This window comes from Natrix helvetica, assembly GCF_964273705.1.
Source record: "Natrix helvetica genome assembly, chromosome: 5".
In the NCBI taxonomy this organism is placed as follows: domain Eukaryota; kingdom Metazoa; phylum Chordata; class Lepidosauria; order Squamata; family Natricidae; genus Natrix; species Natrix helvetica.
Window position 1 is genome coordinate 107,373,660 of NC_138551.1, and position 20,587 is coordinate 107,394,246.

At 40.3% G+C, this 20,587-nt stretch overlaps 2 protein-coding genes across 5 annotated transcripts in view; one reads left to right on the forward strand and one right to left on the reverse strand.

Annotated features, from left to right (window-relative positions):
• SEC24C (SEC24 homolog C, COPII coat complex component) overlaps nucleotides 1–16,627 on the reverse strand; it is a 49,542-nt gene extending 32,915 nt beyond the window's left edge. Inside the window, exons 1-4 of one of the 4 annotated variants that reach the window (XM_081955479.1) lie at nucleotides 16,474–16,627; nucleotides 5,113–5,316; nucleotides 2,989–3,072; nucleotides 84–228 (exon numbers count right to left, since the gene is read on the reverse strand). In XM_081955479.1, the coding sequence (XP_081811605.1) occupies nucleotides 84–228; nucleotides 2,989–3,072; nucleotides 5,113–5,287 (404 nt within the window). In that variant the 5' untranslated portion in view covers nucleotides 5,288–5,316; nucleotides 16,474–16,627. Of the gene's footprint in view, nucleotides 1–83; nucleotides 229–2,988; nucleotides 3,073–5,112; nucleotides 5,317–16,186 lie in introns of all 4 variants that reach the window. The other 3 variants (XM_081955478.1, XM_081955480.1, XM_081955481.1) reach the window with 3 other exon arrangements.
• A 558-nt stretch (nucleotides 16,628–17,185) lies between these two features.
• SYNPO2L (synaptopodin 2 like) overlaps nucleotides 17,186–20,587 on the forward strand; it is a 78,415-nt gene continuing 75,013 nt past the window's right edge. Inside the window, exon 1 of the mRNA XM_081955483.1 lies at nucleotides 17,186–17,272. Within this exon, the coding sequence (XP_081811609.1) occupies nucleotides 17,198–17,272 (75 nt within the window). The 5' untranslated portion in view covers nucleotides 17,186–17,197. The remainder of the gene's footprint in view (nucleotides 17,273–20,587) is intronic.

Sequence of the window (20,587 nt, forward strand, 5' to 3'; positions counted from 1 at the left end):
ATGGCAAAATAGAATGCCATGCTTTTTGTCTTCCCATCCCACAAATATCAGGTTCACATCCTGAGCAGCCTTTTCTTAAATACCTTTGCATGGGAACTGTAGAAACAGATATCCCATTTCGTACATCTCCTTGTCCAAACTGACTACAGGCAGGTTGTTCAGAAGGGATTAATGTTCCAGATGTTGATGCAGATGCTCCAGATGAGATGGGAGGAGCTCTTAGAGGACCTGGAAGTATTGAATTCCATTATCAGTTACACATCAGTTATCAAAATTGTTGGCATGACCATTCATAAAAACAACATGAAATAGACCCACAGCATTAAATGTAATATATTATCCTTTCAGGTACATTTTCATGCTACACAAGAATTTTATAATGAGAAGAAGAAAATAAAAAATAAAGATTAGCTACATATGACACTTGGCAGAGGACCCACCAAGCAACAGGAGAAAATGATCTTGTTTGAGAGAGAGAGAGAGAGAGAGAGAGAGAGAGAGAGAGAGAGAGAGAGAGAGAGAGATCTATGTTAATGATAATTTAGTTATGAACAAAAGCATGCTGTTCTGTTCAAACTCTGCAATTCCTCATGCAGACAAATAAAGCTAGTAAACTATAACTAGCTCTTCAGATGGTTTATTCAGTGTGTCATGTGCATGAGGGATTCTAGCTTGTCCCTTTCACTGCTTTACCCTGATATACTGCAATGAAAAGTAAGGGAAAGGAAAACTAAGTCTTGTTACTTAGTAGAGGAACAAAGGCCAAAGTCCTTCAGCAGATTGGCACATACTAAGATAAATCAATTTTTATGATTAATGAACTGATCAGGAACGCAAGTTAGAATACAATACAATAGCAGAGTTGGAAGGGACCTTGGAGGTCTTCTAGTCCAACCCGCTGCCTAGGCAGGAAACCCTATACCGTTTCAGACAGATGGCTATCCAACATCTTCTTAAAGACTTCCAGTGTTGGGGCATTCAGAACTTCTGGAGGCAAGCTGTTCCACTGATTAATTGTTCTAACTGTCAGGAAATTTCTCCTCAGTTCTAAGTTGCTTCTCTCCTTTAGTTTCCACCCATTGCTTCTTATCCTGCCCTCAGGTGCTTTGGAGAATAGTTTGACTCCCTCTTCTTTGTGGCAGCCCCTTAAATATTGGAACACTGCTATCATGTCTGCCCTAGTCTTTCTTTTCATTAAACTAGACATACCCAGTTCCCGCAACCGTTCCTCATATGTTTTAGCCTCGAGTCCCCTAATCATCTTTGTTGCTCTTCTCTGCACTCTTTCTAGAGTCTCCAAATCTTTTCTACATTGTGGCGACCAAAACTGGATGCAGTATTCCAATTGTGGCCTTTCCAAGTCATTATAAAGTGGTATTAACACTTCGTGTGATCTTGATTCTATCCCTCTGTTTATGCAGCCTAGAACTGTGTTGGCTTTTTTGGCAGCTGCTGCACACTGCTGGCTCATATTTAAATGGTTGTCCACTAGGATTCCAAGATCCCTTTCACAGTTACTACTATTGAGCAAGGTACCACCTATATTGCACCTGTGCATTTTGTTTTTCTTGTCTAAATGTAGAACCTTACTCTTTTCACCATTGAATTTCATTTTGTTAGATAGTGCCCAATGGTCAAGTTTGTCAAGATCCTTCTGAATCTTAAGCCTATCTTCTGGAGTGTTGGCTATTCCTGCCGTCTTGGTGTCATCTGAAAATTTGATGAGTTCCCCATTTATCCCCTCATCCAGATCATTGATGAAGATGTTGAAGAGTACTGGGCCTAAAACAGAGCCTTGGGGTACTCCACTGCATACCTCCCTCCATGTAGATGCAGTTCCATTGAGAACTACACGTTGAGTGCGGTTAGTCAGTCAGTTACGAATCCATCTGGTGGTGATGCTGTCTAACCCACATTTTTCTACTTTTATCTAGTAGTAGGTTATGGTCTACTTTATCAAATGCCTTGCTGAAGTCCAAGTAAAATATATCGACGGCATTCCTTTGGTCCACTAATTTTGTCACTTTGTCCAAGAATGCAATAAGATTAGTCTGGCATGATCTGTTTTTGACAAACCCATGTTGGCTTTTGGCTATTACTTTGTTTACTTCTAGCTAATTCGTTGCTTGATTATCTTTTCCAGAATCTTCCCTGGTATTGAGGTCAGGCTGATAGGTCTATAGTTTCCTGGATCTATTTTTTTTTCCGTTTTTGAAGATGGGAACCACATCAGCTCTTTTCCAGTCCTCTGGCAGTTCCCCGGTGCTCCGGGATCTCTGAAAGATATAGTTCAGTGGTTCTGAGATCTCATCTGCCAGATCCTTCAGAACCCTGGGGTGTAATCCATTCGGTCCTGGTGATTTGAACTCGTCTAGGGTAGACAGGTGCTCACTTACCATTTTCTTCCCTATTTCAACTTGTGTCCCTAATCTGATTTTTGTGATGCTGTTTTTGGTAGGTTGGACTGTTTTTTTCCCTTTGTGTAAAGACAGATGCAAAAAATGAGTTAAATAGTTCTGCTTTCTCCCTGTTGCTAGTCACCTTCTTGCCATTTTCTCCCATCAATGGACCAATTGTTTCCTTAACGTTTTAGAAGTTCTAGTGTACATGAATATTGTGCTTTTTTCAGATAAATTAAACAAAGGCCAGAATTAGAATTGAAAAAATATTGGCATTGTTTTCATAGCCCACTATTTCCTAGCTTTATTTTAACTATCAGGTTAAAACTCTCTTACATTTTAGTATTTCTACTATTTTTGTAAAACACTTTTATTACTAGAAAGTATTTGTGATCATATTAGGATTGTTCTTTGCTGCATAAAACCTTTGGCCTACTGTCATACATTTTATAGGAAATATCTGCAAATGCCTTACAGGCATACTCATTTCTCTACACTACAATAGCTTAATAATATTTAGATGAAGTGTAATAGTTAAAGCAAATGCATTAGAAAGTCTTTTTTCACACGATAAATGGAAAGCATTTACCTAGGAAGTTAGGAGCAAAGGAAGCATCAGAATCAAGAGAGACAGGAGGATTCTTAGAAGGAAACCCCAAGGAAGAATAGTAACCTAGAAAGGCAAAGGTATAATAATGTGTTTGTATGTGCCCATGAATACGTATTATGCCAGATGTCAAAAATGGAAAACAAATATATTATGTACATAAATTTGATGAATTATTTCCTTTCCCTCCCACCTAACAGTCATGTGACTGAAAAGCAGCATAGGCAACAATAAAGCCTAGCCAGAGGAGGGCTTTGTGGTATTGGAATTTAATGGCTTAGCAACATTTTTTTTTTTTTTAAAAGTAGTCACAGGGGGAAGGGAAGGAACAGACCTTTGTTTTTAAAAGTGCTTCAACAAATCAATACACAATTTAATGTTCTACTAGGACACTGAACTCAAAGTCAAAACAATCCTTTATAGTTGAATGGAGATGTGAACATAGCACCTATCTGCAAGCCCCCAAAACAGCTGTCTCTTTCACGATTGAATGTGTCCCAGGATAATATTGCAGGGTCCAATGTGGGTCGATCACAGGGACTAAAGCATTTGTCTTCTGAGTTTTTGAACTCATGCTAGAGCCCATCATCAGAGAACTTCTCTTCAGCAGCGTGTGGTGTGTCTTTTCTTAGGACTGTTGTTCAATCCCCCCAAGAGACATTTGATTGAAGGAAGTGCAGACAAATGCCACATTCACACTCCTGCATGCACTAGAGCACTTTCCACCTTTCTACCCAAAGCACTGCAGAGCCTGGATTTCTACTAAGCACATCTCAAGCATAAATGTAAAAACAAGTAATTAAATACCGTATGTACTGGCCACTTCTAAATAATGGTTAACGGTTGCCATGATTATTGCTTCAGGCAGACCATCTCAAACTAGCTACACAGTTTTATTTCTACTATAGTTAATAGAAAGCTGAACTGTGTATAATATTTTGCTATATTTATTATTGCTCTTGCTTTATATGCATCACACAAGTTATCAGTGGTTTAATATGAAACAGGTGCTGGATATCACAGTACAACAACTGAGAATGAAGTCAGAGCTCATTTTGTTTAATCCCTGGCACCAATTTCTTGCCACTTAGTTTCTGGTATTGCATGGAAGGTAATTTAAATAATGAAAATGGATAAAAGTCCATATACTAATTCTAACACTAACAACCAAGGGCATCAGCTGGAAGATCCTTGTTCTAGCATTTGAACTGATAATTCTTTAGGTTTCTGATTATCAAGGGCTCCCTTCTATCAATCTATCAATTAAGTGCTGAATAAACTTAAATTCCTGCATTTTGCATCTAATCTCCTGTCAATGCATACTTCTACGTAACAATTTAAAAAATAATATTTAAAATTTTGTAGCTTTTCTTCTAAAAATATCAGAAGTTGAATTACTTAAAAGCTCACATATTTATTGGCCAGCAATAAATATTGTTTTTATAGAACAGTTTTTTAAAAGTAACTTCTCATCAGGAATAGTACAAGATTTTCAAGTAATTAGTAGAATATAAAATTTCTAAAAACTGCAGGTTTTTATTCCTTTTTGATGAATAATATAGCAAAAATTAAGTCATCTGCAAAGATGAGCTCTTCACCAAATTCCTGCTAATTCATATCCCCCATGCCTTAAAATCCCTAAAGCCCTGCATTATCTGGCAAATATGTAAGTATGGCAAATGTGCCACTTTGTCCACTATCCCTATTTCAAGAACAAAAACTACTCTTCCAATAGCAAAGAACTTAATCTCTTATTCCTTCAGTCTTCTAAAAACGTTTTCTTGCTGACAGGCGTAATCCCCCCACACACACATTTCTTGACAGGCCATATCCCTCTACATATCCCTATATGATGCTTCCAGATATGATTGTAATCTGTAATATATTATTTGCAACCTACCAAATTTCAGAGAGCAGTGTTGCATAATATAGTGTTTTACAAAAAAAAAAAAAGGAAACCACCAGTATTTCACAATGAGGAAGCTGTGTTGCAATCACGAAGATGAAAGTTATTAGCTTAAGATCATTATTCCTTTCCAATGACCAATTCTTCAAAGAGAATGAAGAAGCCCAATCCACCCGCTAAAGGCCATCCTCTCCTCCTACCTTGGGGAAGGCCTGCTTGTTGGTATCCTGTCCCTGGGCCATTGTAAGCACCGTACTGAGAGGCAGGAACACTTTGCATTTGCTGTCCTCCATAGTCAGGCTGCATGTAATTTGCATATCCAGGCTGTGATTGCCCATAAGGAGGCCCTGCGTGAGCTTGCTGGTTGACACTCATTATGTTCACATCCCCAGGCTACTCTTCACCTGCGGGAAGGAAAGAGAACCATTTAGAAATCACTCAGAGTAATATTTCTAGGAAGAGGAAGGGCTGAAAAAAACAATTTGATATAACAATGCTTCCAGAGCATTCCTCTGTGGAGTTTGAATCTATTATTTCACGTTATATTATTCACTGCTGTCCAGTTTATTTCATATAAATAAGTTCTCATATACACCTAAAAGAGTACGATGACTTGCCACCATTAAAGAAGATTAAGGCATAGTATACTTAAAACTTCAATTTTCAATTTTCATTCATATTAGGTTATAATTCCCACAAATTTATTTATTTATTTAAGGCTTTTGTATATCATCTTATTACAGATTCTCAGTGTCTTTCAATAAATTTTTAAAAAATGAAGCAAGAAGTATATTAAAATATAAAGATATTTATAAAACTGCACGTCAGCAGAAATAAAATAACATAAAATCTTTTGGATCAAAAAGCCTAAACAAAACAGCTATTGCCCCAATGGGCCACGTTGCAAAAAATCATGTTTACCTTTGACTGGGGTTTGTCACTTGAACTACCCAGAACCCATGTATATTTTATATAATAAACCTAAAAAAAAACCCTGACAGTATCATTCAGTAGCGTCATTTTGTTGGGAAATAGAACAGGTTCTTCCTCCTTTCACCTATACAATCCTTACATCTCTTACACCACCAACACACTAACAGTGGAATGGTAACAATTCTGGAGCAACAATTTATAGATACATGAAATAAAAAAGATGGCAACTTACAATCAGGCTGCCTCCCCAAATATCTATCTTCGTATGTACTATTCCATATATCAAGATTGAAAGTAAAACATAAAAAGCATAGACAGTTCACTTCATTCACAACAGTATGACACTGAATTAAGGATGACTCCTTGCAGGAAAAACTAGCTAGGCAAGCCTATCAAATTCTCTATACAGGTAGTCCTCGATTTACAATGGCAATGAAAAAAGTGACATGACTGTTTTTCACACTTATGACCATTGCAGCATCCCAATATGATCAAAATTGAGAAATTTAGCAATTGACTCATATTTATGACAGTTGCAGTATCCTGGGGGCATTTGATCACCTTTGGCAATCTTCTGACAAGCAAAGCCAATGGAGAAGCCAAATTCATTTTACAACCATATTATTAATTGCAGTGATTCAGTTAGCAAATGTGGCAAGAAAGGTTGTAAAATGGGGCAAAATTCACTTAACTATCTCATTTAGCAACACAAATTTTGGGCTCAATTGTGTTCATAGGTCGAGGACTATCTGTACCAGTTGAGCAAGATCCTTTGCACAGGATTCTGATTTAGATTTCTCAATGCGTTAGTCTGGTTCACATGTATGTGAACAGCACCAGTAGTACCTCACAAGACAGAGAAGGGCCAAAGTACTTATTGGGAAAGGGAAGTATTTGGGGGATGAAGGACTGCTCAGAAGCAATCTATGATGCCTGCATGACACTGCAGTCACATCAGAATTGAAAAGCATTTGCTGCTAAATTAAGGATGTTAAATGATCCCTCGTAGGTGATCTTGCAACTGGATCAAGGCTACTGACATCACCTAAGGCCGGGATGGCGAACCTATGGCACATGTGAGCCCTCTCTGTCAGCATGCGTGCCGTCGCCAGTTGCTCTTCTGGTTTCCGGCATACCAGCCCACACGTTACAGTTTGGGCATTCGGTGCTGAAAAGGTTCCCCATCATTGAGCTAAGGATAGGCTATTTGAGAGTGGATTGGTGAGAGTAGAGCAAGCATCTAGGCTGAAGAATTTATCCAAGTTTTTAAAAAATGAATTCTATTCAGAGATATTGGCAAATTAGCCTCCACCTATCCTTTCATATGCTGACATAGTAGCTAATCTATCTTTACCCCAGGAGGGCCCAACATAAATTCTGCAAGCATTAACAATCAGATTTTTACCAAGACACATAACATGCAATGTTTGAAGATAAATAATATCCTCAATGAACAAGTCAAGTATTTTTCAATACCTCAAAGTTACTCTTTATTTCTCTTTAACATGGAATAATAAAATATATATCTACATCTGAGAATAAACCATGCTGAATACAATAGTTCAATTTGCCAACCAAAGGGTAAAAAATTTTTCGGGGGCAGGGGGGAATAATATTCATAAAGGAAAATACATGAAGCTAAGTGTTTCAGAGTTAAATTTGAAAATCTGAGCTAATCCAGCCTAAATTTATAAGAGCAATGCTTTGTATGCTATGTACTCCAAATATGCTTTAGCATCTGAAAACAGGCAGAAAGGCACATGTGAGGCATTGTTAGTTATGATATCCGGCGGAAGTAAATTGCATGAAAGACTATCTCGTACTCTTAATCCTAACAGACAGGTTCATTTCATCTTGGAAGAAAAACCACAGCCACACATAATCACTGCAGTTTTCAATCCACATTTTGCTCCCAAAACGTTACGAGAAAAACAACTCTGGAGATAAAACACTACATGCTTGATTCTGATCTTGGGAGAGACTGAACTTTAGTATCCAATTATTAAATGGGCAATCTGGGCAGAGGGCCACTTACATCAGTCAGTTATTTTGCTGATATAGTGACTGTTCCACACAGTACAACACCCTCACAGGATATGAACAGGTGGCATTGCCATCTATAATACTGAAGGTAGATACAATCACATTATTTTGCAAGTTCATCTTTGCTCCCATTTGGAAGGTTCAAGAGAACCAGTTCCACAGGTTTTGCTGCACTTTCCCATGTACCAGTTGTGGTATTCTACTATAATATTCTCCACTAGCATGACGGGAAGAGGAAAGACTGGATTTCTTGTTAATGGGCAACACTCCCTGCATTCCTAAAATGATTTCTAAGTTTTGCTCAATGTCTTATTATTTGCAAAAAAATTAATTATGCATTTTGTGCTCAAATGAACAATTAATATGTTTATATTTAGGACACTTAATTTTAGTAAGAAACTAGGGAAGAAATGCACAGAGACCACTTTTCTAACAAGTCTTCAAGGCAAAACTTGCAATGGAACAAATGCTTGTTCAATTCTAGTAAGATGGTTTTTTGGCCAACAAATGAGAGAACCCTTCCTTCCTTCTAATTTATAGCAACCATCTTACAATTTTAAGAGCATATAAGGACAACATTTCTCCTCAGTTAATTTCCTCCCCAGTGGCATATAACAATTTACAAAAAATATTTGGGTAAAATATTACATGAGATAACTTCTAGGTAAAAGGAAGCCAACTATGGTACATAAGACTATGTCAATGTGAACCAGTATATTTCTCACAATTAACCGATTTTCTCAGTTTCTTCCAGAGGAGGAAGGGAAGGAGAGAAGATACTATATGTGTGAAAATTTTGCTGAATTTCTGAAATTTTAATTTATGGATACAGAAATAAATACCCATTGGTAACTATCAATCAATAACCAATCGATCAATCAATCAGAATAGAGCTAAAAGGGACTTTGAAGGTCTTCTAGCCCAGCCCTCTTCTCAAGGAGACCTTATACCAGTGATGGCTAACCTTTTCTGGACCGAGTGCCCAAAGCCCACGTGCTCCCAAGTCCCCAAAATGCAATGTGTGCACACCATCTGCCCTGCCTGCACATCCCCCGACATGCATTCCCCCACACACATGTGAATGCAGTCCCCGCACATACACAGCAGAGACCCGAAAATCAGCTGGCCGGCAGGAGGTGTGCACACATATGCAGCAAAGCTGAACTGGGGCAATGGCTCGTGCGCCCACAGAGAGAGCACTGTGTGCCACCTGTGCCATAGGTTCGCCATCACCATTTCAGACAAGTGATTGTCCAGTCTCTTAAAAACCTCCAGTAATGAAGCACCCACAACCTCTGAAGGCAAACTGTTCCACTGGTTAATTGTCCTCACTGTTAGGAAGTTTCTCCTTAATTTAAGGTTGCTTCTCTCCTTGGTTAGTCTCCATCCATTGCTTCTTGCCTTGCCTTCTGGTGCTTTGGAGAATAGGTGGAAACCCCCCCCCCTTTATGGCAGTCCCTCAAATTCTGGAATGCTATCATGTCACCACTAGTCTTTCCTTTCTCTAGACTAGGCAAACTCAGATTCTGCAACCGTTCTTCATATGTTTTAGTCTCCAAGCCTTTAATCATCTTAGTTGCTCTTCTTTGCACTTTTTCCAAAGTCTCAGTATCTTTTTTGTAATGTGGTGACCAAAACTAGATGCAGTATTCCAGGTGTGGCCTACTAAGGCTTTATAAAGCGGTACTAATACTTCACATGGTTTTGATTCTCTGCCTCTGTTTATGCAACCAAGAATCGTATAAGCCTTTTTGGCGACTGCTGCACACTGCTGACTCATACTTCAATTCCATTTTTGTGTCTCCTTAGACAGGTAGTCCTCGACTTACAACTGTTCATTTAGTAATTGTTCAAAATTACAACCACACTGAAAAACTGACATGACCATTTTCCACAATTATTACCATTACAACATCCCATGGTCACATGACCAAAATTCAGATGCTTGGCAACTAATATTTCTGATGGCTGCAGCATCCTGGGGTCATGTGATCACCTTTTGCAATCTTCCGACAAGTAAAGTCAATGAGGAAGCCAGATTGACTTAACAACCGTATTACTAACTTAACAACTTCAGTGATTCACTTAACAACCGGGTCAAGAAAGATTGTAAACTGGGGCAAAAACTCACTTAACAATTGTCTCATTTAGCAACAGAAATTTTGTGCTCAATTGTGGTTGTTAGTCAAGGACTACCTGTACTTCTAAATATCTGTGGAACGGGCGCGCAATTTGGGCGTCCTCCTTGATGCCCGGCTGTCAATGGATGACCATGTGGCGGCCGTGGCAAGGGGGGCGTTCCACCAGGTTCGCCTGGTGCGCCAATTGCGCCCCCTACTGGACCGGGATGCCCTACGCACGGTCACTCATGCGCTGGTGACGTCCCGCCTGGATTACTGCAACGCTCTCTACATGGGGCTGCCCTTGGGACGCGCCCGGAGACTGCAGTTAGTTCAGAATGCAGCCGCGCGGGCTGTGATGGGGAGTACGAGGTACTCCCACGTAACACCTCTCCTGCGCGAGCTGCATTGGCTACCTGTGGTTTTCCGGGTGCGTTTCAAGGTGCTGATTACCATCTTTAAAGCGCTCCATGGCACGGGACCTAGCTACTTGCGGGATCGCATCCTCCCACATACATCCCTGCGGCCAATACGCTCACACAGGGAGGGACTTCTCCTGGTGCCATCCACTGGACAATGCCGGCGGGCGACACCGAGGAGTAGGGCCTTCTCTGTGATGGGCCCAACCCTCTGGAATGACCTCCCCCCCGACATTAGAACCACTTCTGACCTCCGCTCCTTCCGGCAAAAACTGAAGACCCACCTGTTCCGATTAGCAGGCCTGGCATAATTCAACTGTCCCTCCTGGCAAACGCACTATATCTGGTTATTTTAGGGGTTTTTTAATTCACTGTATTTGTTTTTAGGGGTTTGAACTTATTTTAATCTGCTTTGTACAGTTCTTTTAATGTCATTCTTACCTCCTCCATGTCAACTGTCAACTGTACATACTTAATTTTATTGTATCTGATATATTTTGTATGAACTGTACACCGCCCCGAGTCCCTTTCGGGAGAGGGGGCGGTCTAGAAGCATTAAATTAAATTAAAATTAAAATTAAATATAATTTGATACAGTTAAATTGGCTCTTAATAGTTATAATGACAAAGTCCATTAATCAACTCCTTCCGTTTGGAAACAGACCAAGCTTAGAAAAAGCAGAGCAACTGCAGCAATCCACTTATTTCTCAGTAGGAAGGAAAAGTACTGTTCCAGATCATGCGGATCTGGTATCTCAAAGTCCTTAGGTCGTTAAGTACACCAAGAAGTAGAATTTGACTATTGATTATTGTGTTGCAAATGTGCCTTCTGAGTTTTTATTAGCATTTGTTAATCTGTTCAAAAAAAAATTCTTTAATCCATGTAACTCGGCTTGCCTTAAAATTGTCTGACTACTTATCCCTCTTGCTGGAATATGTCAGCATCTGGAATTGGGACGAATAGGACAAGGATGGGAAACTGATCTCCAAAGAAAAGGGATCCAGTCTACTTTGGATGGAACAGTGTTCTTTTTTTTTTCTTTTAAATTTTCTTTCAATTGTTTTTGTTTATTTGTTTATAATCTAAATTACCAAAATATGAAAAATTATGGAAATAATGGAGAAAAAAGGGAAGAGTGTGGGGCAATGGGAAAAAAGCAAGAAAAGACATTGATTTCCGTCTCCCTTTGGTGCAGTAGAATAAGATAATACAGGTAATACCCAAGTTACAACAGTTCACTTAGCGACTATTCAAAGTTACGACCTAGCCCTCCCAAGTACTTACGACACAGTCCCAAAATTACGACTGTTGCATCACCCCGGCAGTTGTTCACACTTACGAACGATCGCTGAGGCTCTGCAACATTTGCCCTGCCTATTTCCCCCCACCCGGGTCTCTACAGGCACTAGGCCTCTTCACCTTGTGAAGATCTAGGGTGCGTGCATTCGTCTGGGCCCGTTTGCATCGGAAAAGGCCTCCTCAAGCACTTTGCCGATGAGAATGGAACTTGAAGAACCCTTTGTTGATGACAACAGAGGCCTGGAGGGATGCATGCAGCCTCCTTTCCCATTGGCAAAATCTTTTAGCAAAAATGATTGGAGCCTATAGGGAAGCAATCTCCATTATATTCGTAATTCAAGGACTACCTGTAGCATCAAATCTCAACTTTTTACTGTTACATAATAATATAAACTAGCCATTTCTATAACAACAAACCTATTAATCGGTAAAACCCAAAATCAAAGTTTCATTTTTTCCACTTCAAGCACAAAGTCCAGAAGTGGTTTCCAAGTAGAAACAGTAGTCCTTGGAACAACCAGGTTGGAATTTAGGAATAGTTTGGACATGGTTTTCTTTCTATGTCCAATAGAAGCCACTGTCAGAGGGTGTTTGCCCAGGCCATCTCTTACAGGTTTAATCTAGCCATACCTGGGTTTTCCAGACATTTAGCATGAATTACTGTAATACACTCTATTACTCTGTTGAGATTTCTGGAAACGTTGCTTGGTTCAGATGCAGGCAACATTGAGTGCCCAAGTGTTTAACACCTATTTTACAGAAACTGTATTGGTTACTAATTTGTTTCTGGGAAAATCTCTTGCCTAGAAAGAGAATATTTTCTGCATCATCAGCAGAGGCAGCTTCAAGACAAGCAGCAGTGGCTTTAAATTACAAGGAAGTCAATTTTGGTCCAGCCATTTGGATTTTTTGCCCAATATTAAGAGCTGTTCAATAATGGAACAGACTAGACGGAAACAGATTATCACTAGAGATGTTTAAGCAGAGGGTTGGTAGCCCTATCTCTGGATGCTATTGTAGTGGATTTCTGATTTCTGATTAATTCTTTTATCAATAAAATGTAGATATTAACAATGGTGGCAACATCACCATCTCTGAGAGAAACTGTTTTTTAAGATTTTACTTTTGACCAAATGTGGAAGAGCCTCTTGGTGATATGAAGAAATTTATACAGATCATGTGTTCTTTCTGATAAAATCATGATTTAATGTAAGACTAAGCCAAATAAGTTTTCCTTTTCTATTTATCTACACAAAAAAATCATTTCCACTATATCCCATCCCCTATTTCAGATTAAAGGAAGCCTAGTCAAGCTTTTTCTCCTGTCCTTATAAAGTGCAGCCCACCTTGTACTAGCTGTCCAGAATAAATATGTCAAATTAGTCTTCCTCTGGTGCACCAAAATGTGGTCACATCACCATGTCAGAGACCCTCCAACAATTAATTACTCTTTATGAGGTCTTTGTTACTTTGAATTGTCATAAACTGAGGATTCCTTGTATGGCTCAGAGACACATGGGCTAAGGGACGCCAGGGGTAACTTTTTACCAACCAAGGAGGACTCCTACAGGCAATGAACCTAGCCAGGCAAAAATAAATGCTCTTCAAAGTGTCAGTATTGTGATGGATAATAGATAGGAGGTAGCACAAATACTTTCAGATAAATCCCCAGAATTGTAAGGCTTAAATTAGGGTTAAATTGGTTTGACGATGTCTCAGATATATTGCTTGAGAGCACTTCTGGCATTTTGTAAGCTTAATGAACAGAGACTCTCCATTGAGAAACCCAAAGAGTACATTTTGTCAATAGATGGCCTAAGCTATGTTGATTTTAAGAAGCCTCTAAGGACCAAAGCAATGGGAAAGAAAATTAATTTTACTCAAAAACTGAGGGGCAGGAACCAAGCTGTAGCTTCCAAAACCCATCTGTAAATTGTAAGATGGTATTCTTAAAACACTTTGGACTGCAAGAGTAGCTCTAATAAACTTAGTCTTAATAACCTCAAGGTTACTGAGATTTGTAAAAGAGCAGATCCAAGTTCCATAAGTACAGTTGGTATCAGGAAGAGGAGAAAAATCTCAAAATGCAAATAATAAAAGAGAGGCTTTTTTAGATATGCTATAATGCAACAGTTGATCAGAACTAATAACTAACAAACAAATGCTAATAACTAACAAACAAATGCTAATAACTAACAAGCAAAAGGCAGGACTCCCCAATTCAGTTTGAATCAGTCTTCTTCAATAAAAAAAAAGTTTGAACAGGTAATATTGACTTACAATCATTTGAAGTTATGGTAGTGTTCAATTAAGAAATTTAATTACAGCCATTGCTGCAGCCCTGTGGTCACTTGACCAAAATTTGGGGCTTGGCAGCCCATCTGCACTTACAACCACAGGGGGGTTTCAATTTCCACCCACCCATCAACCCTCCCCCATCTATACCCTTTTGGCCCCCTGAATTCAACAGCTTTGCTCCCGAGATAACCTTCACTGTCTTTTTGCTTTCACTGCTGACCAAGCATGCTTGGCCTGGCCCCTCATGAAGTCAAATGAGGCTTTCTTCCCAAGGTCACACATGAAGGTTTCCTTGTGAAACCTGGGAAAGATGTCCAAGAATTGCTTCATGAAGGACAAGGGCAGGCATTATCATCAGTGGAAGCAAGAAGAAGGTGAAGTTCAGTGGCGGTGGTGGAGTGAAGAGTGGCCAGAGCAACTGCAGGCTGGGCCAGCTGAGGTTTCCTGGGATGGCTGTGGCTTTGCACTACGCTGTTGGTGCAGTTGGGGCTTCCTGGATTGCTATGAGCTTGCACTGGACAGCTGGAGCTTTGGGTTGAATTGCCAGGGCAGCTGAGACTTCCCAGGATGCTATAGTTTTAGACTCTATCAACAGAACTCTAACTTGCATTTCATAAAAAGTGGGATATAAATAAATAAATGTAATGTATACATTATATAAGAAGTTTTGCGGTATTCTCCTTTGGTCAAACCCACCTCAAAGAATGAAAAAGAGTGCTCTATGAAGTACACTGAAGGAGCTGGGCAGGAGTAGCCTTGAGAAAGGATGAAATAATCATCTGATAGAAAATAATTCTAAGAAAAAAAACACTGTAAAAATAACTTCAAAATAAATTGGCAGGGATTTATTTTATTTTCCTTCATCAGATGAATTCAAATGGAGGTTAGCCAATTGTTACTTTGGAATTATTTTATTTTATTTTCTGCACTGTATCATTCTATAATGAATAGTGGTTTGGAGTCAATAACCTAACTAGTCCATTCTAAATAGAGGTAGTCCTCAATTTACAACAACTGAGCACCAAATCCCTGTTGCTAAGTGAAATATTATTAAGTGAATTTTGCCCCATTTTATAACCTTTCTTGACACAGTTGTTAAGTAATCACTGAAGTTACATTAGTAACGTTGTTAAGGCAATTTGGCTTCCCCATTGACTGCTTGTCGTAAGTTGCAAAAAGTGATCATGTGACCTGTGACACTACAACTGTCATAAACATGAGTCAGTTGCCAAGTATCTGAATTTTGATCCCATGACCACGAGGAGGCGGCAATGGGTGTGTAAAAAATGGTCATGTCACTTTTTTCAGTGCCATTGTAACTTTGGTCACTAAACGGACTCTTGTAAGTCAAGGACTACCAATGACTAATATTAAAATCTTGCTTAAGAAATAACTGAGAGATAAAGGGTTTACCTAAAGTCAGCTATACCATAGTGATGTTACTGAGAGAAGAAGAAAAAAGCATAGAAAGGTCAAAAAAGTAAAATAGGAGCACCTAGTAAACCAAAACAATTTTCCTGATGTTACCCTTAAGGAGAGACACATAATTATGGAAACTTTTAAGCTGCACTCCTATAAGTGAGTATGTGTGCAATCAACAAAGAAAATCCAAAACACCAAAAGGAAATGACTGATATCTGTAACTATCATAATAGACAATTACGTTTCTTTTAAATACTTCCTTTTCTTATATTTTATGGATGGATTTATATACTGCACTAAGTTAAAATGTCCCCCTTATTGTTTTAGTGGAGCAATCCAATGACTAAAATGTTCGAAATATGGAGCTATTATGGCTAAGTTGCCTGGTATACAGTCCAATGTACAGGTTTGAGTTAAAAGTATTTAAATTTGTCCCTACAATCCGGGGATGGTTCAGCCGAGATGTAGCAGCCTGATCGCTATTGTGGATGTGGAGTTTGTTGTTGTTGTTATAAATCGAGAAGTGATTTTTTTTAAAGCGCCAGAAACAGACTAGGGTACAAATGCCGAGGATTCAGGGTCCTCTGAGGGGAGGTGGGCTTTTGGCTGAGGCGAGGGGCAGGACCTCCCATGAAGCCCAGGATGGGAAACTCTGAAGCACAAAACCGCCAGCCTCGCACGCAGCCGCTCCTCGCTTTACGGCATTTCGTCAGAGCCAGGAGTCTCGGAGCACACTCACCCATCACGAACAGGCCCCGGACACGTGTGGAAGGGAGGCAGGAGCTGCCCTCAACTGCTCCCTCCCAGAGCCCTCAGGGAAGGGGCCAAGGGGAAGACGCGACCCCTTCCTGCACGAGCCGGCGGGAAGGGCCCAGGCCAATCCGGAGCCCTGTCGAAGGCGATGGGAGCCGGCCGGCAGATGCAAACGTGAGCCCGGGCCGGACGGCTAAGATGCCGCAGCGGAGGCCCCTCTCTACGCCGACGGGCCGCCCGCGCCAGGAACCAGCGCTCGGGCCCAGGACTCACCACAACCAGCGGCCCCGGCGATGACCACTTCCGGTTCCTGGGCCGGGCGCTCCCCGGAAGTGCCTCTCCCAGCCCACTCCGCGATTCCTCCGAGCTGCCACGTCCTCACTCTATCAACGGACCCGTCCAAGAAGAGAAAACGGGAACAGGAAATGACGCGTTACCTTTTGACCCCCCCGTGATTGATTGTTCCTGTTTCCGGTGGGGGGCAAGGTAACTTCCGGTTCCTTGCTCTTAGGTCCGGAGTCGTGTTTTCGTGTTATCTCTGTCAGATTTGCACGGCTGTGTTCAGCGTTACGTGCGACCGCAGTCCTCTCCGTAGCACGTTCAAAACGGGCGTATCAATTATGGGCCGCCGCTTTGCCGCAGCGTAGCTTCTTCCTCGGATTGGCTGCGTGGCCAAAATATATGGAGGACAACCATCTGAAATGGGTCCCCAAACCTGGGCACTATAAGACTTGTGGACTTCAATTCCCGGAATTCTCCAGCCAGCTATGCTGGAGAATTCTGGGAGTTGAAGTCCACAAGTCTTAAAGTGCCCAAGTTTGAAGACTTCTGATCTGAAACCTAAGCCGCGAAGCCTGCATTTGAAATGCAGGTTTAAGTGGAGATGGCGGTCGAAAGGCCAGTCATTGGTAGCTGTTGTCAGGGTTGTACCGTGGGCGTCAACTTCTGTTGCACAGGAGTCAAAATCGGAAAATGCTCTTAAAAAGTCAAAGGTGTGATGGAAGAAATGTCCTTCCGGGTTCAGTTCCAAGTGGGGGAAAAGACACTGGAAACACGGAGGCTGTTTGGAAAGGTGATTTTAACAGTGGACAGGACCGCATGGTTTGAGGTCCTGGGGAAAAAAGTGATCACTTGCTTCTAGATGTTGGGTGAAGAAGAAAAAGAGAAGAAAAGGGGCTTGCTGAGAGTTCCTGAGTTTTTTATAGTGTTTGGCCCTACCTCTCTGTTTCCTGTTCTTGTGTAAGAAATGTATTCTGATTGGTTGTCAGACTCCCATAGGGCCATGCAGGGGCAACTCTCTAAGGCTGTGTTTTGAGTCCAAGTTTGGTTGAGCATTGCGTTTCCCAGGTGTCCTGTGGTGAGATGGGTAAAGGGCTAATACCATCATGCCTTAATCCGTCACCCTGGAGCTGAAGGGGAAGATCTTGTAGATGTTGTAGAATAGACTGGCTCAGGCATTTTAATGGCCCATTGACAAAGATGGGGGCTATTAAGAGTGAGTCTGTTTCCTGCCTAAAAATATTCTCCATTTCTTATCCAGGGGAATATAATATTCTGCCTTTTCAATATTTCCCAGGCTATTCCATTTTTCTAGGAGAGGGGTGGGTTTTAACTACAGGTGTAATAACTAAATCTTATTCCCCAAACCCTCCCAAAAAATCTTCCCAACAAACCCCTAGGAAGCTACCGTAATACATGCTGGATTGGATACAAAGATACTGCAGTAGCTAAGGTCCAGTGAGGTCCAAGGTTTACTTGTAGAATTACATAAAAACAGTCAAGCATTCATCATAGTATTCACTATAGTTCTCTTGGGCCCAAAATCCAGTCCTGCAAGACTTATTTGGGAAAAATGTAAAACTCCCAAGTTTTCCCCTACTGTTCTAAACTGCTAGGAGCCTTGTTCAATTGTCCTGCCCTTCTCAAATTCCTACTCCTAATCCACAAACGGTGCAGTTCACCCCTTGAGGTAAAAACAAGCAGATCATTCACTATTATATTGAATAAGAAATAATTCAAAACATGATCCAGAGGAATATCATTAAATATATCCCAAAATTGTAAATTGAATTCTGAATGGTAACTGGTTTGTTTTCTCTAAAAGAAGAAATTATCCTCCATAATAAACTCCCCCAAATTCCTCATTAATATAATTTACACAAAAACCCTCCTGCCATTCCATATCATATGCCTTTTCATGCTGAAATTGGCATACAATAATTATTTTTATGCATCTTGGTTGGACACATGGCAAGGTGAGACCAACAACAGCAAGATAAAAAAACTATCCCATAGTCTGTTCTGCAATCTTTCATCCCCTCTGCTGTTCTATATAGATAATTCTTTTAATATGCTACTGGTGATTTTAGTGGTGCTACAGGACTAGTTTCTCCTGCTGTCAGTATCCTTTAAAGAACCCATTCAGTAAAGAAAAACTCTTTCCTTTATTTTTAATAATGCTTAGTTTATACTTAAAAGTTTGATATATTGCTTCAGTTTGTTTTATTATTTTTAAATAATGGTCTTTTGTGTCATCCTGATAATTTCCCAGAGTTCCCAGGCTTTTGCATTTAAGGGAATATTGCCAAACCTATTTTGGAACTAAATAATTCCAATCTATTCCCACTCAGCACAACTGCTCATTGCCCATCTACATGCTTCCCTACATCCGCATGTCTTTAAACAGCCTATTTTAGCCTATTTTTATCAAGTCTAAGTCAGTGTTCCAATAATCTCCTCAATATCATGCCATTCCACAAAATTTGGAGATTACAACCACCATCATTTGGGACTCCTTGTCAGGGCTGCCTCTGATTAATTCTTAGGAAAGAAAACCCTTAACTCCAGAGAAAAGGTACTTTTACTAAGAAGAACTGAATGCAGTAAAAGTAAGGCAAGGTCTGAAGCAAACGTGCAAAAAGGACAAATTTAAAATCACTCCAGAGCCCACCACCCGTCAGGCAGAGCCCAATCAACATCCAGAAAGATGTTTTGGGAGTGTCTCTAGCCCAGGCATTCTGCGCTGCCTTCATGCATGCCATTCCCAGGACAGTTGGCCTTGAAGCTATGAAATAACCCAAGGTGACTTCTCTGTCTTCTATGAATCTGATCCTCCCCATCAATTCCCAACATTTTCACTCACATCATATGCACGCTTCCCTTCCCAAATGCCCATTGTTCCCTTCCTCCTTGTTTCCATGGCATCTGGCAGCAAGCTTGGAGGAAAGCAATAAAGCGTCTGCCATTTTTAAAAAAAGGGATATACCATAGGGTGAAATTGAATTGATTGAAGTATTGAGCCCAGCGAACTTGCTTAGGAAATAATTTACATGGGGTCCTCAGAGCCTCTAGATTTTTATAAATAGTCATACCTTGAATGGTGTTTTGGCTCCCTCTAGAAAATGCCGCCAGGTAAGAGCACACCATACTGCATAGGCCTCCTCCCATGCCGCCCTCCTCTGCTCAGTTTTGGTACTTTTTTTGGAATGTATGCACAACGTTATAGCAGGTCCTGGGCATTCTCTGTAATAACAGTTCCCATGGCTACCTGCCTAAATTACAAAAGGAACACTTGGGTCAGGATCAGTGATGAAATTCAAATATTTTCCCTACTGATTCTGTGGGCATGGCTTGGTCGTGGTGGCTTTGTCATATGGCTGAATGGGCATGGTTTTGTGGTCATATGACTGGGCGGGTGTGGTTTTGTGGTCATGTGACTGGATGGGCATGGCTAAGTTGACATCACGTCTTTGCCCTTATGACCTACAAAAAGAAGATATACCAATTATTTCGTGCATTTAATACTTAAATAAGAATAAACGAAGTACACAAAACAATAAAAGAGGTACACAAATACTTAAGGGCAATAAAAGTGTTGTCTTCGACATCACTTCTTTGCACATGATAATAATGACCAAAAGGAAGATATACCATGATATACAAATGTAAGCATTTAATACTTAAATAAGAATAAAAGAAGTACACAAAACAATAAAAGAGGTACACAAATACATAATATGTTAGTAGCCTTTAACTTTAAGATGTTTCCATATTGTTTTTCATTGGCACTCTCCTCACTTCCACTTTTCTTGATCTAGATTCTCGGATCATTGGCTGTGTGATGGTGTGCTCTTAACCACTTTTTCACTGCAGGAATAGGGTCCCATTTTGGAAGAGGTAGGCCAATAACAACTGATAGTCATGAGGTTGGTTAAATTAGAAATGGTTAGGCGACTTCTGCTCTCTGAACATATGTTCATTTTCAAAAAACCTGCTTCTGCAGAACTTACAGCAATTGTTCTGACAATATCTTTAGCTTTTTTAATACTATCAGGAATTGCATAGTTCCTTGAATCTTTTAACTCATTCTCCACAAAATCTCTATAGT